At 43.2% G+C, this 19,024-nt stretch overlaps 1 protein-coding gene across 3 annotated transcripts in view; it reads right to left on the bottom strand.

Moving 5' to 3' along the window:
- LOC104587749 (sulfhydryl oxidase 2-like) overlaps positions 1 to 19,024 on the bottom strand; it is a 51,387-nt gene that overhangs the window by 12,679 nt on the left and 19,684 nt on the right. For 2 of the 3 annotated variants that reach the window (XM_010245469.3, XM_010245470.3), the window contains exons 2-4: positions 11,261 to 11,285; positions 11,081 to 11,173; positions 10,723 to 10,904 (exon numbers count right to left, since the gene is read on the bottom strand). In XM_010245469.3, the coding sequence (XP_010243771.1) occupies positions 10,723 to 10,904; positions 11,081 to 11,173; positions 11,261 to 11,285 (300 nt within the window). The remainder of the gene's footprint in view (positions 1 to 10,722; positions 10,905 to 11,080; positions 11,174 to 11,260; positions 11,286 to 19,024) is intronic. The other variant, XM_088903203.1, reaches the window with a different exon arrangement.

The following is a 19,024-nucleotide window of genomic DNA, read 5'->3' as shown; positions in this document are numbered from 1 at the left end:
AACAAAGCTAATATTCTCCTTTCAGAATTTCTGATTACTACTCCGATACTTGACAGTCCCGGATTTCCAAGAGAGCTTCCATCAAAATTCAGTTTAATCCTATTGCCATCTAGAGGTTTCCGTTTCATCTCTACTTTCTCTTTCACTCTTGAGGATTGTGCTACTTCTGTCCAAGATCTTATCATGTCTGTGATTGAGAAGTCTTGAAAGATATGCAAAAATTTTACCCAATGAGCTACTTTAACTTTAATGGTGTCAATCACCTTCTCCATTTTTCAACTCTTCTCCAAGAATATCCTGTTACTCCTTTCTTCCCAAATCACCCAACAAATAGTTGCCTTCATTGCTCTCCACATAACCTTCCCACTTTTCTTTGGTTGACTCAAGAAGTCTCGGTTGAAAAGTCCTTCCACATCTTGAGGGGAAACCCACCTGCAACCAGCGTTTTAAAAGGCGTGGGAGGCGTATGCCTGGAGGCACGCCTCCAAGCGAGGCGCTCCCAAAATGCCCTAAGGCGTATGCCAGAGGCACTAACACCTCTGAGGCGTATGCCTCTAATGTTATGCATCTTTATTCTTCTTAATATAAAAGATTTTTATTAAAAAAAAAATGAGATCCCCCCTTCCTCTTCATCCTCCTCCTAACCCCCTCTTAAGGAGGCTTATGCCTCCTTGTGTTCAGGAGGCTTACGCCTCTTGAGTTCTGAACTACACTTCATGCCTCTAGATAGTGGAACGCCTCGCGTCACGCCTCCGCGTTTTAAAACATTGCCTGCAACCAAAGAGAGTACAAAAAAAAATTCCCAAATGTGATGTGCAAAGGAACAAGATAATAATAGATGTAGCAGGGACTCACCACTTTCCTTACAAAGGGAGCACATGTGAGGAGAAAGGCAAGCAAAAGGCCTTCTTCTCTGCAGCATATCATAGGTATTTACCTTGCCAAGAAAAATTTCCCAACGGAAAGCTTGAATTTTTGGGGGGATAGGCTTACTCCAAATTTCTTTCACAGGGAAATCCCCAACAGGGATGCTAGGTGAAGCGAGAACATTAAAAAAGGAAGAACACGAGAAGAGGCCATCTGAAGAGCCTTTCCAAATTCTGGAATCTTCCAAGGATGGGTCCAAGTGAACTTGTCCTATTAGATCCAGCAACTGAACTAAAGAGTTACATTCATTTTCCCTAAGGCCCCTTCTGAAACCCAGATTCCAATTGACCCCATTTGGACTAGGAGTTCCCAAATTACATACAATTTCCCCTTTAAAGTTTGACAAAGTATAGAGGTTAGGAAAAAGATCTTTAAGTGGGCTTTCTCCCACTCAAAGGTCTTCACAGAAATGAACTCCATTGCCCTAACCCACATCAAGTCAAATGGAATTAAGGAAGGTAGGGTAGATTTCATAAATTGCTTTCCAAGGAGAATTTGAAGAAACATGAGGAGCAACTTTTGCATCCCAACCATTTCCATCCAAACTATAAATACTCTCAATGACTTTGTGCCTCAACCTGTCGCTCTCAAAAGGGAATCTCCACAGCCACTTTCCTAATAGAGCTGAGTTCCTGAGTGAAAGGTTTCCTATTCCCAAACCCCCTTGATCCTTGGGCTTTCTAACTTGATCCCAATTAATCAGGTGAACCTTCCTCTCCTCTCCTGGGTCCCAGAGGAAATCTCTCATGTCTTTCGCCAAAGTGGCTCTAATATATGTTATCCTTCCACCTAGAGTGAGTGATATAATTCCTCTTCCACAGAATTAGCTTCCCAGCAAATCTTTCAATGACTGGCTTCCAAAACCCTTCTAATCTAGGGTTTCCTCCTAAAGGTAAACCCAAGTAGCTAATTGGCCAACTTCTAATCTCACACTCCAAAATCTCTATGAATCTATGGAGTTCCCCTTCCTCCAAATTAACCCCTACAATGCCAATTTTGCACCAATTTATCCTTAGACCTGTCACCCCCACAAAGTTATCCAATAGTAACTTTAGGTTTACCACTCCTTCCTCATTACCTCCCTCACAAAAAAATATTATGTCATCTGCAAATTGGAGGTGGGTAACAACCACTTGATTCCTACCTATCCTCCACCCTCTAATCAGTCCTTGGAAATCAACTTTCGCCACCATTCTGCTCAACACTTCAGCCACTAAAGTGAAGAGTAAAGGGGATAAGGGGTCTTCTTGCCTAATTCCTCTCTCACCCGAAAAGAAATCCTTCGCTACACCATTAATAAGAATTGAGTAATGAACAGAACTTAAACATCCGAATCCAGGATCTCCATTTGGTTCCAAAACCTAACCTTTCTAACGTTTGAAGGAGAACTTCCCAGTTAACCATATCATAGGCTTTCTCTAGGTCCACTTTACACACCAACCCTTTTCCTCTACCCTTTCTTTTTTCTACAACACACTCATTGGATACTAAAATTTGATCCACAATTTGCCTTCCTTCCACAAAGGCACCTTGGAAAGGTGAGATGATCGAGGGTAGCACTTTCTTGATCATTTGTTAGAGAACCTTTGGAATAATTTTGTATACACTCCCAACAAGGCTAATTAACCTATAATCTTTAGGAGTTTTGGCCTCCCTCCTCTTCGGGATTAAAGTGATAAAAGTGGCATTCACCCCTCGAGATACCTCTCCTTTGAGAAAGAATTCATTAAACACTAATAGAATATCAATTTTCAACCAATCCCAGCATTCTTGAAAGAAGGCCATTGAAAATCCATCCGGCCTGGGGACTTTAGATCTTTCCATGGAGAAGATTGCATCCTTGATTTCTTCCAAAGTAAAATTCCTTTCAAAAAAAGAGAATGCTCTTCTGAAAAACTATCCCCTTCCATTTCCGGTAGCTCTAATGTCGCCCCGCTTGAATTTGTGAAAATTTCCTTGAAGTGGTTTGCAAAGAACCTTGTGATTGGCTCTCTCTTATTTCCTGACCCCCCTCCTCCACACTAAGGATTAAATTTTTCTTTCTCCTTCCATTTGCAATTGTGCGGAAAAACTTAGTGTTGCCATCTCCTTCAACAATCCATTGACACCTTGATTTCTGTCTCCAACAGATTTCCTCCTTCCTTAACATCTCTTCCAATTCTTGCTTGATTTTCCATCGATCCTCTCTCTTTCCTTATGATAAATTTCTTATAGCCTCTTTCTTGTCTAGCTCCTCAATATTCCTCACTATGTTATCTTTTATTTCCTCTACCCTCCCAAAATGCTCTTTATTCCATTCTTTTATTTTCCCTTTTAGCCTCTTTAATTTCCTAGCAAAGCTTAACATTTTCAAACTCCCCAAGGGTCTGAGTTCCTGCCACCAATCCTTCAATCTGGTCTTAAATGTACAATCCTCAAACCACATATTTTCAAATCTGAATGGAGTAAGGCCGCCCCTTGGAATTTCCTTTTCAATGGAAATGGGGCAATGATCTGAAGTAACCCTAGGTAGCCCTTTCACTACTATTGAGCCCCACGATTCTTCCCAATCGGGAGTAATGAGAAACCTATCCAGTTTGGAACAGGTTGGGGGATTGAAAATTTGACCAAGTATAGTCCACCCGTAGAATCGGAGGTTCACTCAGTTCAAGGGAATCAATTAAGCTATTAAACTTCCTCATGTTGGTAGTGATTCCTTGGTTCAGGTTGTTTGTGTTCCCCAAAAATCTGATGACATTGAAATCACCTCCCGCACACCATGGCCCCCCCCAAATTCCCCTAATAGCACATAACTCCTTCCAAAAAGCCTCCTCGTCTCTATAGGAGTTAGGGCCATATACATTGGTTACCACCCATTCTCTCCCATTCGATGATCTTCTAATTTTTAAGGAGACTGAATATTTGCCAATCAATTCCTCCACACATTCCATTTCCTCGTTCCTCCAAATGGTCAAAATCCCTCCTGAGGCTCCCCATGATGGGGCATACGACCAGCTTAGGCCCCTGGCTCCCCAAATACTTCTTATCCATCTTCTATTCAGCTCTGATAGTTTGGTTTCTTGAATCAAAACCAGATCTGGTCTTTCTTTTCTGACAGTATTCCTGATTGTCCTCCTCTTTTTGGCACTTCCTAGACCTCTTACACTCCAGTTGATTATCTTCATTTCAACCTGCTTGTGACCCCTTATCAATACTCCTGAGGTTCCCCATGATGGGGCATACGACTAGCTTAGGCCCCTGGCTCCCCAAATACTTCTTATCCATCTTCTATTCATCTCTGATAGTTTGGTTTCTTGAATCAAAATCAGATCTGGTCTTTCTTTTCTGACAGTATTCCTAATTGTCCTCCTCTTTTTGGCACTTCCTAGACCTCTTACACTCCAGTTGATTATCTTCATTCCAACCTGCTTGTGACCCCTTCTCAAGCCCAAATCCCAACCAAACCCAGAGCCAAAATTGGAGGGAACCAGGAAAGTAGAAATAGGCTCATTTTTGTAACAAGACAAGACAAACAAAGAGGGAAATTGATCCTTCAAAGGAGAGTTCCCCACCCATATTTGTTCCCAAAATTTAATACAGTTCCCAAAGTGCAAATCATACCTGATCCAAGGCAAGAATAAAGGATGGCTTGGATGGCTTTCCACAGGGATGCTCTTGTAGTCCTTGCTCTAATTCCAGTGTCCCAGCCGTTTGTCGTCCCATGAATACTCACCACTACCTTAGCCCACAATTTTCTTTCTCATCAGGAAATCTCCAAAGTCACTTACCTATAATATTATTATGTTACTCTTAATTGGCCCACCAACCACCACTGAATCCCCTTCCACTGAAACATCCGTGTGCTTTAGACTTTTTCCTTTTATTTCCTTTTTAGATAAAGGCATATATTAAATATCATTTGCCTGAAAATTCTTTGTCAAGCTTCTGATGAGGCATTAGGAACTGACAGTATACTCCCTTTTAGACAGCTACAAACTGTAGGAGACTCATTAGTCGACAAGCTAATATGGGAATTCCCTTGCCCCATCAAAGATTTTCATTTGTGGTGGCGATTTCAACTTTAGGCAAAAGCCTTAGAAGAGAGATTGACGAGATACCTCATGCATCATGTGCAAAGACAAGTGAAGAGAAGACAGAAAATCAACTATTCATATATTGCAGATTTAGCACACCACTTTGAGCCCATTTCATTGGAATATCATGGATGAACTGGTGCTTCCAAGGGACTATAAAAGAGGCACCGAGGCATTGCAACAATAATGTACAAAAGGAAAAAGATTATTGATGAGACACCTCATGCACCATGTGCAAACACAAATGAAGAGAAGACAGAAAATCAACTATTCATATATTGCAGATTTAGCACACATCTTTGAGTCCATTTCATTGGAATATCATGGATAATTGGTGCTTCCAATTCCAAGGGATTATAAAGGAGACACTGAGGCATTGCATGCCTGCACCATGCATAAAAGATACAACCTCTAGTATCTCTAAATCCTACACATCACTTAACAAGCTATAATTATCATGACAAAAGATGCTGCTATACCAATTGTATTAAAAGCATTTTGAAATTAAGATCTCCAAAGCAGTATTGCATGGAAACAGACAAGAGAGTCAGAATCCAACACATGTCCAAGAGTCTGACTTGGCAAGATAAGAAAGCATGGATTTTCTGACACATCTATGGTAAAGAATATGCTAGTAAAATAGTTGATTCAAAAAGATCATAAGGAAGGTGGAGGTCACCCAAAAGAAAAGAGAAAAATTTCCAACCCCACCCACCCCTCCCTGTCAATAGACATTCAAACCGGAAACAATAAAGCTCTCCTCCCAGAACAAACACCCACATATAACCAAACTAACCATGAAACAAGAAAGCCTCAGGAAATTTCAACAAGCCACCCAACCCCAATGTTAGAGAATACCAAAATCCAAATGACTAAAACAAACCAAATAACAGGTGAACCACCAACCACTCATAGTTGTCAAGGCAACGCCTAGGCGACAAGGCGCCCTTGGAAGCTCGCCTCACCCAGTTGCCAAGCAGTTTTTCATACTGTGTAATAAAATACTTTTATATTATTATTTTTTTGAGATCATAATTATAAAATAGACATTATTAAAGAAAAATATTCATTTTTTGTGTTTATAAACTAATTTCTTTTTATTATTTTCTTATTTGTTAGGGTTTAATCAACACAAACATTGCTAACTGCTGTATTGAACCCTCAATGACTGCAAAATCTGAACTAACAAGTAAGGGAAGAACTTAAAATTTTGTCTAATCAACATATTTCTTCTTCCACATCTTCTTCTTCTTCCACCTTTTCTTTTCTTCTTTTCCTATAACAAAAATAGGGGTTCAGCCCCTATATTTTTTTAATTTTCTTTCCTTTCTTATTTCTCTTCTCATAAATATGTTGATTCTCTAGATTTAAACATGTTGATTCATAATTTCTTATGAAAATTATGGATAGTTATTAAAGAAACTTGGTTATGAAACCTAGGGAACTACCCTAGGATATGTGATTTTTACTTCAAAAAATCCATTGCCTAGGCGATGCCTAGGCAACAAGGCACCGCCCTGTCACCTAGCCTTGCCTTGGCGCCTTGAAAACTATGCAACCAGGGATTGGGGGTGAAATTGCAAATTGCACACAGACCAAGCCAGTAATGAGTGTGGCTTGGACCCCCCCACCTAGTGCATTCTTGAAATTAAACTTTGATGGGTGTAATAGGGAAAATCCGGGACAATCAGGGATTGGGGGTGTTTTTAGGGATGAAAATGGGGTCATCTCTGCCATGTTCTCAGGCCCAATTGGAGTGGGTGACTCCTTTAGAGCTGAGATCTTTGCAGTTATGGAAGGAGTCTGGAAAGCTAAGGAATTGAACATCAAGAAACTCATAATTGAAGGGGATTTAGAAGTGGTGATAGGGTGGCTGACTAAAGATCAAAATGGTTTATGGAAGTACAATAATGAGAGGAGGAAATTCAAGTGGCTGGTGCGGGAGATGGAAGTTAAGACATGTTGGATTAAAAGATCGGCTAATTCCCTAGCTGACGGTTTAGCTAAACAAGGGGCAGAAAGGGATTCACTGTTTTGGGCTAAGCTGTAACGTTAGTGTCTTTTTTTCCTTTTTTCCTTTCTTGAAGCTCTTTGTGGCTCTTGGAAGATAAGTGTGTTTGTCTTCCACTTGTAAATTTTCTACTGATGATTTAATGAAAGTGTTATTGATCAAAAAAAAAAAAAAAAGAAAACTATGCAACCACCCAAAAAAGGTCAACGAGGAGCTTTCTACTTCTTTACAATCCTTGAAGGCTTCAAAAGCTTCTTGTTTGACCCAAACCCAATCCCAAATAAACCTCCTCTCAATCTAGCAAAGACACTTGAAACCAATATGTCTCAGTATTTCCTCTTCCTTCTAAATCTGTTGACTGTCAGAGAGGTCTCCCTAAGTTTCCTTGCAACCTTAACTTCCTAATTGATTCTTTCCAACTTTAATACTGAGTTTTTCTTAAACAGTTGACTTGCCTTAGAGGCCTCAATATTTTTCTTAACAACTTCATTCAAACCAAATGATCTCTGAGTATGAAGACTTTCTTTCTGACGTTGAGACATTTTCTTTAGGGCCTAACTCACTATATTTAACTGGCATGGGACATTTCTCTTCCTATTCTTTGAGCATCTTCCTAACGCAATCCTCACCCCCTAGGACATTTACACCCAAAGCTTTGCAAACTTCAGCTTCTACATGCACAACCTTTTCCAAATCAACCTATTATTCAAGTTCATGGGTTTCATCCAAAGCAATCTCTTCGTCACTTGTTTCACCATCATTTTCTTCCTCCTCCCCCTTTCCTCCTTCCTCTTCTAATTCTGCAATCTCACTCTTCTCTAAAACTGGAAAAGTTGAGTAATTTCTTTTTCTGTTTTCTTTTAAAAGTTTTTGAACAAGACTCTACTATGTTCTTTTCTTCTCCCCCTAACTTCCCACTTTCAATTCCTTCAAACTTACCCCCTTGCTTTTCCCCTTGAAACATGTCTGTATTTTCCTTGTTTCCAAAGTTACCTTTTCCATTTATCATCACAGAAGCTCCACCATCTTTCTGCAAACACAGTTTTCCAAATTCACTGAAGTGACTGAACCTGAACCCTCCTTTGATGTTAGCAGCCTGACTCACTCCAGATGAAGTCCTGCCAATACCACCTCCAATTTCTCCTGTAACTTCAACTACTGTCACTTTAACTTCAGAATCTGCACCAAAGGACTTAATGTTTACATCCTTTTGAGTCTCCACCTCTAGCAATAACGATTGACAGGCCCAAACTTCAAACTCCGAATTCTCCTCCTTTTCCTCTTCTTTGTCTTCTGAACTCATAAAATCCTTTTCTAACATCATATACTTGCAAAAATATGTTGCCTTTGTTACTAAGTAATGTTCGGTAAGAAAAATGGCAATCATCTGGTACATCAACTGTTTATTTACATCAAATAAACTAGGAGATAAAAGGGAAATGTTGCATAGAAGTGTCCTCAAGAATCTGTAGTATCAGACCCCTATATGGGCACACCATCCATTTAGGAGAATCCATGCATCACTGATCCAAGCTCCAACAGAATCCATGACCAAACATATATCAGGCTTTCCATCTTTCCAATCACTGGATGGTCTGGACTTCATTGGCCATATCAAAACAAACCTGGCCCAGGACTGTAAATTTCTGGACAGGACATAGACTTGAAGTCTCAAGTCTGAGTAACCCAACCAGGCCTGGAATCCAAGTGTCGGGAAGTTCAGTTTCCATCAACAGAAAAATGGAGAAGAGAAGTGGATACTGAAGCTAAGAAGTTCAGTTTGGAAGAAGGTAGAAACAAGGGTAGGTGATCATTAAAGATAAGAGAAGAATAAGAGCCACCATTTATGAAGCTGAGTAGGTGATTGGATGGCTGAAAGGCTTCATGGATGGGACAACTTGTTCCATTAAGAAACAAGGTCGGAAGAGTGCAGTGGGCGCAGATGGGAAAAGGTTTGAAGTTGAGATGAGGAAAAACGAAAAAGGTTGGTTAGTAGTGATAATGGAAATGCTTGGTGATAACAAAAAACAGATGTTATGTGTGCTAGAGGGTAGAAAGAGATAAGGCTGGAGAATGTTTGCAGACTTATTACAGGAGTTTCTTTTTTTTTTTTTGATAGTACAGGGATCAGTGCCAGAAAGGCACGAAAACAAAATACAAGCACATCAATAAAACAAAGCAATCCTAACTAAAAACCATCATGCCATGGGGTTAGATGACCCCACGCATCAAAGAAACTGATTAAGCCTAGTCTAAAATCCTGTAACTTGGTGCAAGATATTGTCATGGTTATTACAGGAGTTTCTATTGAAGGTGGAAGAAAGATGGAATCCAAAACAAGGCAATGGTCCAGAGGTCAGTGATAAACAGAGCTATAATGTGAACTCGAAGAAGGAAATTTCAAAAAAAGGAGCTCCAGAAGCTATAGTGTGTAGTGCAACCAAAAGTTGAAGGATGCTGATAGATGCGGAAAAAGGAGCTTGGGAGAAGGAAGTTATTTTAACAACAGCCAATAAAATTACAGATTGGGGAAGGGTCTTGGAAGTTGTGAAGCAATTCAATCTAAAAGGTTCTGTGAATATTAATCCCTTCAAGGATTTGAAGGCTGTGTCATTTGGAGTAGACAAAGATGTGCTCCCCACTGCTGAAACGGTGAAATTCTCAGATGGTAACAGTGTTTTAAAAGCGCAATGCGCAAAAAAGGCACAAGGGTCAATTTGCGCCTGAGGCGCAAGGCAAGGTGTGCACCATTTTAAGCAAGGCACAAAAATTAAAAAAAAAAGGCTAAAAAATAAAAAAATTATTAAACATAATATTAATAAAAATATAAACTTTAATTTTAAAATAAATGTTTTAAAAAACCTATTATCTAATATTAAAATACATATATATAACATGTAAAGCATATTCAAATGAGAATTTAAAAATAAAATCAAATATATAAAACATTTTCAAGCATATAAATCCCACAATCTCTTTTTTTCTCAATTGCATTATTTCAAGTAACTAATGTGATGTAAAACATATTACATTCCTGATTCTATGAGCTGCCTTTGTACCACGCCCCTCGAGGCAAGCCCAAACAAGTCCATGTTAGGTCTTAAGTTCTTAGTTCACACACAAAAAATAATGATTTTATAGTTTTAATTGCTTTTTAAGAAGACATTTTATTACGATGAATGAACGAACAACATTACCAAATAGGGGGTTCTCTCTCGAAGCTTCGGTGAGCAAGCAAACCAGAGCAGAGTAGAACCCCCTATTTGGTAATGTTGTTCATTCATTCATCCTAATAAAATGTCTTCTTAAAAAACAATTAAAACTATAAAATCATTATTTTTTGTGTGTGAACTATCTGGAACAAGCACAAAAGTTTGGATATCCCAATTTATTGGGAATTGGTTAAGTGATCATTAGTGAGTATCTTCTCTAAGAAAACTTTCAACATAAAGAATTATCCATTAATTAGGATGTTTGAAGCCTAAAACCAGACAAATGTTTGGATAGGGCCCAAAAGTTAAGAATAATTATAATGTGACTTGGATAGGGCCCACAATTTAAGAATAACAAAATATTATAACATCTAGAAACCACAGAAAAAAAATACTTATATATCACAGTAATGGCATGCTAGTTCCAGCCAGAATCCCACATTATTAGTTAAAGATACAAAAGATACACACAATATCATTTCAATTAAAAAGGTAATACCTTCCAATTTTCTTATTAATCCAAGAAAGCAAGCGCTCAGAAGTGCGTCCATCATCTATGGCATGTATTTCACTTTTTTCCTTGTTGGGTTCCCAACCACCAGAAGAAAATTTAGAAGGGGCCCCCCAAAGTAGCATAGGATAATGACCAACTGAAAACCTGTCGCAGAGCTTTGTATTTATCTGTGCTGCCACACATTTAAAAAGGAACAAATCATCAAACTACATCTATTTTTTTATCAGTAACAGACTTTTATTAGGGAGGATAGACACATTCCAAAATATGAATGAACTCAAATTAGAGTTCTAAGAACAGGGGATCATAGATTTACATGATTACCAAATCCATGAAAGTATACCTTCAATGCACAATCTACCCTTGCCATGAGTACAATACCCGGATGTGCAGCATCAGGTCCATTAAAAACCCTCGCAACCCTTTCATAATGAGGCTGCACAAGTTTTGCTTATTAAGTAAGTAAAATGTTAATCAATAATATGCATTAGGATGTAAACCTGAAAGTTATAGAAAATTTTACCTTGTAATTTCTACAAGCAGGACACCTGGAAGACCAATAGTAGTACAGGGTTATAACTTCAAATTACAGTATGAAACAGTATAAAGTGAGGCATCTAAAGTAATCATAAACAACAGACTTACTGAAAACTATTATAGGAAATTAAAACCTAATAATTTTCTCTCCACTAAGTTCAGCTCACAGTCTAACCAAAATCATTGTGCAGAACAAAGTCATTTACCCTATAACTGAACATTCTGGAGAAAAACACAAATCTTTCATTAATGAGAAGGAAAAACTCCCTCAACAGATTTTTCAAGTACACAAAATCTGTACAAAAAGAGGATGAAACATACAGATTACAGAACTATCCCAAATTCAAGACATCACAATTTTCATAAAAAATAATCACATCCCACTTTGAGCAAAAGTGTTGGAATATGAAATGGTTAAAGCTCTTAAGACAGCAGACCCACAAAAATATGGTTCTTTCAGTTTTCCCTATAAGAGCTTCCACCAGCTGAGCAGTATTCTTGAACACCCTACTTTTGTGCTTCTTCAAATAGACCAGAAAATAGAAAGAGGAGTCAGCTTCCAGAATTTTGCCTCTTGAGCTAAAACCAGGGAGAGACAAAGAGGATACTAAACTCTGCACATCACCAGGTATCACCCAAACTCTTTTTAACAACTGCAAGAACTGAGCTCAAGCTTTGTAGGAGAGTGGGCACAGCAGGAGTAGGTGTTCCTTATTCAGCAGATTCTAAGGTTGAGTCACTTGTGCCACAAGAAGAGTCCATCTGCATCCCTCTTGCAATCAGCTGCACTCTAGTGGGAACTTACGGTGATCATCCAAATAAAGAAGGTTACCTTAACAGGTGCTCTTGAAGACCAGATCCACTATCAAATAACTAGGTCTCCATTGTGGACTGTAAGAGATTTGTAGAAGAATCTGACAGAGAATATTCCATAATGCTGTGGCTTCCACCACCACTCATGTGGATTGGGAATCTGACTCTCCAATAGCTCCAGTAGCTGAACTAGACCTTCAGATTCCAATTGCCGTATGTTCCTACACATCTTTGCAACCCACACCAGCCTGTCCCCTGAATGCTCATAGCAGTCCCTGACTCATGCATTTTTATCTAGATCAATGTGGTATAGTTGTGGGACTCCATCAATGGCCTAGACCCACACCAAGTATCCTTCCAAAACAAAGTTCTTTCCCCACTCCCCAACTTGATGGATACCTCCCAATGAAATAACTCCTTATGTTTCATAATGCCTCAACAAATACTTGACCATATAAGGATAGGTGCAGTCTCCCAGTTCATCATATTACTTCCATATTTATGTTTTATAATTTTCCTCCATAGATCATTTATTTTAGCCCCATATCTCCAAGTCCATTTGCGTAATAAAGCTTCATTTAGGTAACCTAGATTTCTGATACCCACACCTCCAAATATCTTTGGCCTGCAAACACCTGACCAAGGGACCAAGTGACCTTTCCTCTCTCTGATTGGCCCTTCCACATACAAAGTTTCTTATCATCCTTTCAAGAGTATTCAAAATAGAAGTTCATGCAGTAAATAGGAAGAAGACATAAGTGGCAAATTTAATAAAGCATTGTATTCCCCTCCTTTAACAATACACTTCTCTTCCACCCCAACAATTTTGGCTGAAATCTTAAACAATTGGGTCCCATATCTCCAAAGATCTATAGGATGCACCTAGAGGTGAACTGATGGGATACTGCCCAGTGCAGAGGTCTCTTCGAGGGAGGCCTAACCTCCTACTAAGAGAAGAAGAAGGAAAATGGATTAAGCCAGGTCTGCCCTACTCATTTATTCTCAGATATTTATAAAGTTCACAAGGAGATCACGACATGTGCATGGGACTGTTCAGGGCTGACGTGTCTTCCTTGTGTACATAAGCGAATGGACGGGCGTTTGGCTTCCTTCATCATGCTGTGCTCCTCGCGGGCCTCTCTATAGGCAATGTGGGCTGGTCCTCAGGCTGGTTAGTGGTATGGGCCTGAGGTTTCATATGCACTGGGGCCCCAACAACTCGCCCCTCCTTCAAAACAACCGTGTCCTCAAGGTTGAAGCCTGGAAACATCTTCTTGAGATTGTCACAGTCTTCCCAGGATGCATCCTCCTTGGGCAGGTGCTTCCAAACCACCAAGGCTTCCTTGTGCACTGCTTTACCCCTTTTTACCCACCTTAAATCTCGAACCACCATAGGCTCGGGCTGCAGGTGTCCCTCCTCATCGAACTCAGGCAATGTGGGGCTAGCATCCATGTGAGATCCTATGCTCTTCTTTAGTAGGGAAACATGGAAGACTGGGTGGACACGAGAAGATGGCAGAAGGTCCAATCTGTACGTCACCTCTCCTACTCAGCCCACTATCCGAGGTGCAAATTTAGGCCCAAAAAACCGAGGTGCAAATTTAGGCCACTTCCAATGGGCTACTAACACTTGGCGGTAGGGCTGAAGTTTCAGGAACACGAACTCTCCTTCCTGGTAGGTCACCGGCCTATGCTTCTTGTCATACTGGGCCTTCATCTGCTGCTGGGCCCGGTTCAAATGCTCCTTCAAAGACTTCAAAACTTCATCTCTCTGTTGTAGCTTTTCTTCAACTTCCACCACTGCTGTCGACCCAACTTCATAGGGGGAGTATAAGAGGTGGTTCCCTCCCAAACAGTGCCTTAAATGGGCTCATTCCCAGTGATGAGTGATAGGTGGTATTGTACCACAGCTCGGCCCATGGAAGCTAATTCATCCACTGTTTAGGCCTTTCCCCGTGAAGCATCTCAAATAAGTTTCCAAACACCTGTTAACAACTTCAGACTATCCGTCGGCTTGTGGGTGGTAACTGGTGGTGTGGTTCAACTGAGTCCCCTGGGCTTTAAAATATGCAGTCCAGAAGCGGCTCATGAAAGTTGGGTCCCTATCCGTCACAATGGATCGTGGGGTTCCATGCAAACGGGTCACCTCTTTTACAAAGGTGTGTGCTACTTGGGCTGCTGTATATGGGTGTGCCAGCCCAATAAAATGACTGCATTTGGTTAATCTGATTTACCCATTGATGTGGGTTAGCTTGGCCCAGCCCACTAATGCCTGCTAACGTCAGCCACAGTAGGAGGGAGCCTTGCTGCCTCCGTACAGAGCCAATCACATAACTATCTGGCGTACCACCAGGGCTTGCAGCCTGAACTCGTATGGCTCTCATCCAAGGCGTTCATCTTCACCTACTACCAGCATGCTCAAGTATAAATAAGAGATAACTGCCCCTTAAAAGGGGCTGGAACGTAGTAACTCCAAGATCACTCTCTCATTTACTTCCTACACCTACATTGTCTACCTAGCATTAATTTAGGGAGATCCGGTGCATCCGAGGACTCTCTCCAGGAGCACTTTCGCACTCCCCCCATGCTTCACACCTCATACTAACTTGAGCGTTGAAGCCTCCGCCTCAGGTATCCACCCCGAGGTCTCTGACACTCCCTGTCTTGCAGTATCTCAGGTCACCCATGACGTCGCCTTGACTAGCAGTCCTCGGCTACTATAGTCCTCGAAAGGAGTACTTCGCCTTGGTTCGCTGTCCTCGGCTTCGGTCAACCTCTTCCGAGGCCTCGAGGTCTTCAGCCAACACTCGGAACCTGAAGAGTGAAATTACCTTGTTGCCCTTGGCCAACCCGCACGGCAACAATTGGCACTGTCCGTGGGAAATGTGGATGCTATGACGACCCCCACTCCAGGATAAACAATAATAACACTCTAGACCCAAAACCCCTTTAAGCTTGGAAGTCATGCTGAGGAAAGCCAAGAACAACCCGGACTTGGATACCTACGAACAATTTCAGGCCGTCCTCGATCGTTTGGACCCCCTCACCCAACGAATGGAAGAAGTCTACCCCCGAGCAAGAGGTCCCTCTCAAGGCAACCGCCCCGCTGGGGTGTTAGAGGATCAAGACCGACGCGAAAACATTGAGGTACCGGCCCTCGGCCACGGTAATCTGCTGGTCGAACCATTAGAATCGGGCAATAACCACCTCCCGGACTCACCTCAAAGGAATGTCTATCCTCCTAGCCGAAAGGAGAGTGTGCCCGCTCAATCCGAAGATAGTCATCAATCTTTGGAGTAGCACCACCGCCGTCGTAAGGAGGCCCCCCAGGACGATAGCGAGCAGTTCGGTCGCCTTGGAGGTCACTCCCATGGCGAGAGCCGACACCATCCCACTCTGCCTCCCGTCTCAAACCTCAGGGACGTTCTGAACGACCATCGCACCCACAGAGGAGCGCACGACCCTGTCTCGGAGCATTCAGGAGTCCGAGCCGGCACCCATCGAGTCCGCGAAGATAGAAGTCGGGCCCATGCCCGTGCTGACCCAGGGATTGCCGAGTTGCGAGCCGAGATTGGGGCTGTTAAGGATGAGCCCCGCAAGGTTAAGGAGAGTCGAGTCGACACCTCAACCAGTCACGACAACTCCACGGGTCGCATGGACGCATTCACTCAGGAAATCATCTTGGAGCCTCTTCCCCAACACTTCAAGGCTCCCACACTGGAGACGTACGACAGAAGCACTGACCCCGATGACCACTTGGAGAGTTTCAGAGCGCTCATGATATTGTACGGATATTCTGACGCCTTGACGTGCCGGACCTTCCAGGCTACCTTCAGGGGGGCCGCTTGTCGCTGGTTCTCCAGCTTGTTCCTCGCCCGCTTCATCAACAGCAGACAATGCCAGAAGAGCGTAGTCTTTCTAATGTCGCTCAAACAAGAGTCGGGTGAAAAACTACGGTCTTATATCGACCGCTTCAAGAAAGAGGAGCTCGAAGTTCGAGACCTCGACCCTATGGTCTCCATGCACGCGGCCATTAGCGGACTCTGCCCCAGTTCGGCTCTCAAGTGCTCAGTTGCCAAGACCCCACCGAAGACCAAACTCGAATTCCTCAAAAAGGCACAAAAATACATTGCGACCGAAGAGGCTTCGGCCAGGAACGACCAAGAAAGGGTAGTCGAGCGCCACGACGGGCCCTCGGAGAAGAAGAGGAAAGGTGGAGACCAGCGCCACCCTGGTAACAATGGTGGCAAAGACAACAAGAAGCCACTGGCTCCAGCCTTGGCCTACAAAGACTATACGCCACTTAACTCCACCCACACTCAGATACTGATGCAGATAGGGGAAGAGAAGTTCGTGAAGTGGCCGACGAAGTTGAAGCGGAACCCCAAGAGGGGGAACCCTAGGAAGTACTACAAGTACCACCGCAGCACCGGGCACGACACCGAGGACTACTACGACCTAAAGAATGAAATAGAGTCCCTCATCCACCGAGGATACCTCAAGCAGTTCGTCAGAGGAGAGGCCGACACCTCGTCATCCCAGTAGCAACACCAGCACCACCACCAACAAGTGGCAGGCGTCATCGACGTCATCGTCGGGGGCATGGCCTCAGGTGGAGCCTCGGCCTCGGCTCAAAAAGCCTACTCCAGGCAGCTCAACATCCAGGAACCTATCCCGAAGAAGCAAAAGTACTCATACGCTTCGCAGAGGCCAAGATGTCCACATGCCCTCGCCTTCACCGACGAGGACTTAGAGGGGGTTACTATCCCCCACAACGATGCCCACGTGGTCGCAACCATCATCTCCAATTTTATTATAAAAAAGATCTTGGTAGATAGTGGCTTGCCAGCCAACATCATTTTTTATGACACCTATGAGAGAATGAAGCTCGCGCCAGAGAGACTCCAGCCAGCTGACGCTCCCCTCGTCAACTTTTCCAGCAGCGTCACCAGGCCAGAAGGAAAGATTACCCTGCCCATCACGGTAGGGACAGCACCACACCAGGTGACTTGGATGCATGAGTTCCTAGTGGTGAAGGTTGCCTCTCCCTACAACACAATAATGGGAAGACCAACTCTTCATGCACTAGGGGCAGCCATGTCCTCTTATCACCTAGCCCTTAAGTTTCCTACCGAGCACGGCGTCAGAGTCTTTCGTGGGAACCAACAGATCGCCCACCAATGCTACGTGGCAGCACTGAAGGGAAAGAATAAGGATGCCTTATCACTGTAAGGCCTCAACCCCCGAGAAGAACAAGTGAGCCGAGGCCAACCAGCGAACGACCTCGTCTCGATTCTCTTGGACAAGTCAACCCTAGAAAGGACAGTCCGCGTCGGGTCTAACCTCCCCCCTGAACGCCTATCTGAACTGGTAAGTTTCTTCAGAACTAACGCCGACGTCTTTGCTTGGTCTGCCGCTAACATGCCCGGAATTGACCCTTTGGTCATTACTCACAGGCTAAGCGTGGACCCAAGCTCTAAGCCAGTTCGGCAAAAGAAGAGGAACTTTGCACCGGAATGATGTAAGGCTAGAGGAGAGGAAGTTGATAAGCTACTCGACGTCGGCTTCATCCGTGAGGTACTTTACCCCAACTAACTGTCTAATGTGGTTTTGGTAAGGAAAGCTAATGGGAAATGGTGGATCTGTATTGACTTCACAGACCTTAACCAAGCCTGCCCAAAGGACAGTTTTCCTTTAACGAGGATAGACCACCTCGTCGACGCCACTGCAGGGTATGAACTACTCAGCTTCATGGATGCCTTCTCCGGGTACAACCAGATCCAGATGCACCCCAATGACGAGGAGAAGACATCTTTCATAACTGAGCAAGACACGTATTGCTACAAAGTGATGTTGTTTGGCCTTATCAACAAGGTTTTCAAGAATTAGATGGGGAGGAACGTCAAAGCCTACGTGGACGACATGGTGGTGAAGAGCCTGAAGTCCGAAGCGCACACCTTGGACTTGGCTAAGACCTTTGATACTCTGCGTAAATTCAACATGAAGCTCAATCCGAGCAAGTGTGCCTTTAGGGTTACCTCGGGGAAATTCTTAGGCTTTGTCGTCACTCAAAGGGGCATTAAATTCAACATGAAGCTCTATCTAGACATGGCACCCCTTCGGTCAGTAAAGGAGACTCAGAGACTCACCGACAGGATAGCCGCCCTCAACCGTTTCATGTCGAAGTTGGCAGACTGCTGCCTTCCCTTCTTCCACGCCATCAAAAAGCTAAAAGATTTCCAATGGACAGAGGAGTGCCAGCGTGCCTTCGACGAGCTCAAACTATACCTCGCCTCACTCTCGCTCCTCGCTCGGCCAGTATCAGGGGAAACCCTGTATTTGTACCTATCAACCGGAGACGAGGCCGTCAGCTCGGTCCCGGTGAAAGATGACGGAGTTCAGACACCTGTATACTATGTCAGCAAGGTCCTCAACGACACTGAGACCCGGTACCCCGAAGTGGAAAAGCTAGCTTACGCCCTCGTCACCTCGGCCAGAAAGCTCAAGCCGTATTTCCAAGCCCACTCGAAGCGGTCCTAACAAATCAGCCCCTTAGGGTTGTCCTCGCCAAGCGAGAGACTTTAGAACGCCTGATTAAGTGGGCAATAGAACCATCGAAGTTTGACATACAGTACCAGCCAAGGCCCGCGATCAAAGCGCAAGCCTTGGTTGACTTTGTAGTAGAAAGCACTTTCAGTAGGCCCCTAGGCCAGCCTCGCGAAGATGAGCCAGAAGAAGCACGATCGGCCGAGGAGGTCCCCCCCCCCACCCGTGTGGAGACTTTTTGTTGATGGCTTATCCAACGGCAAGGGGAGTGGAGCAGGCCTCATTCTCCTTACCCCCAACAATATCGTCATAGACTATACGTTGAGATTCGAGTTCCCTGCATCCAACAACAAAGCCGAGTACGAAGCCCTCTTGGCGAGGTTGCAGCTCG

The sequence above is a fragment of the Nelumbo nucifera genome, chromosome 4 (genome assembly GCF_055504915.1).
Source record: "Nelumbo nucifera cultivar China Antique chromosome 4, China Antique-T2T, whole genome shotgun sequence".
Classification (NCBI taxonomy): Eukaryota; Viridiplantae; Streptophyta; class Magnoliopsida; order Proteales; family Nelumbonaceae; genus Nelumbo; species Nelumbo nucifera.
This window is presented reverse-complemented; position numbering and strand designations above follow the sequence as displayed.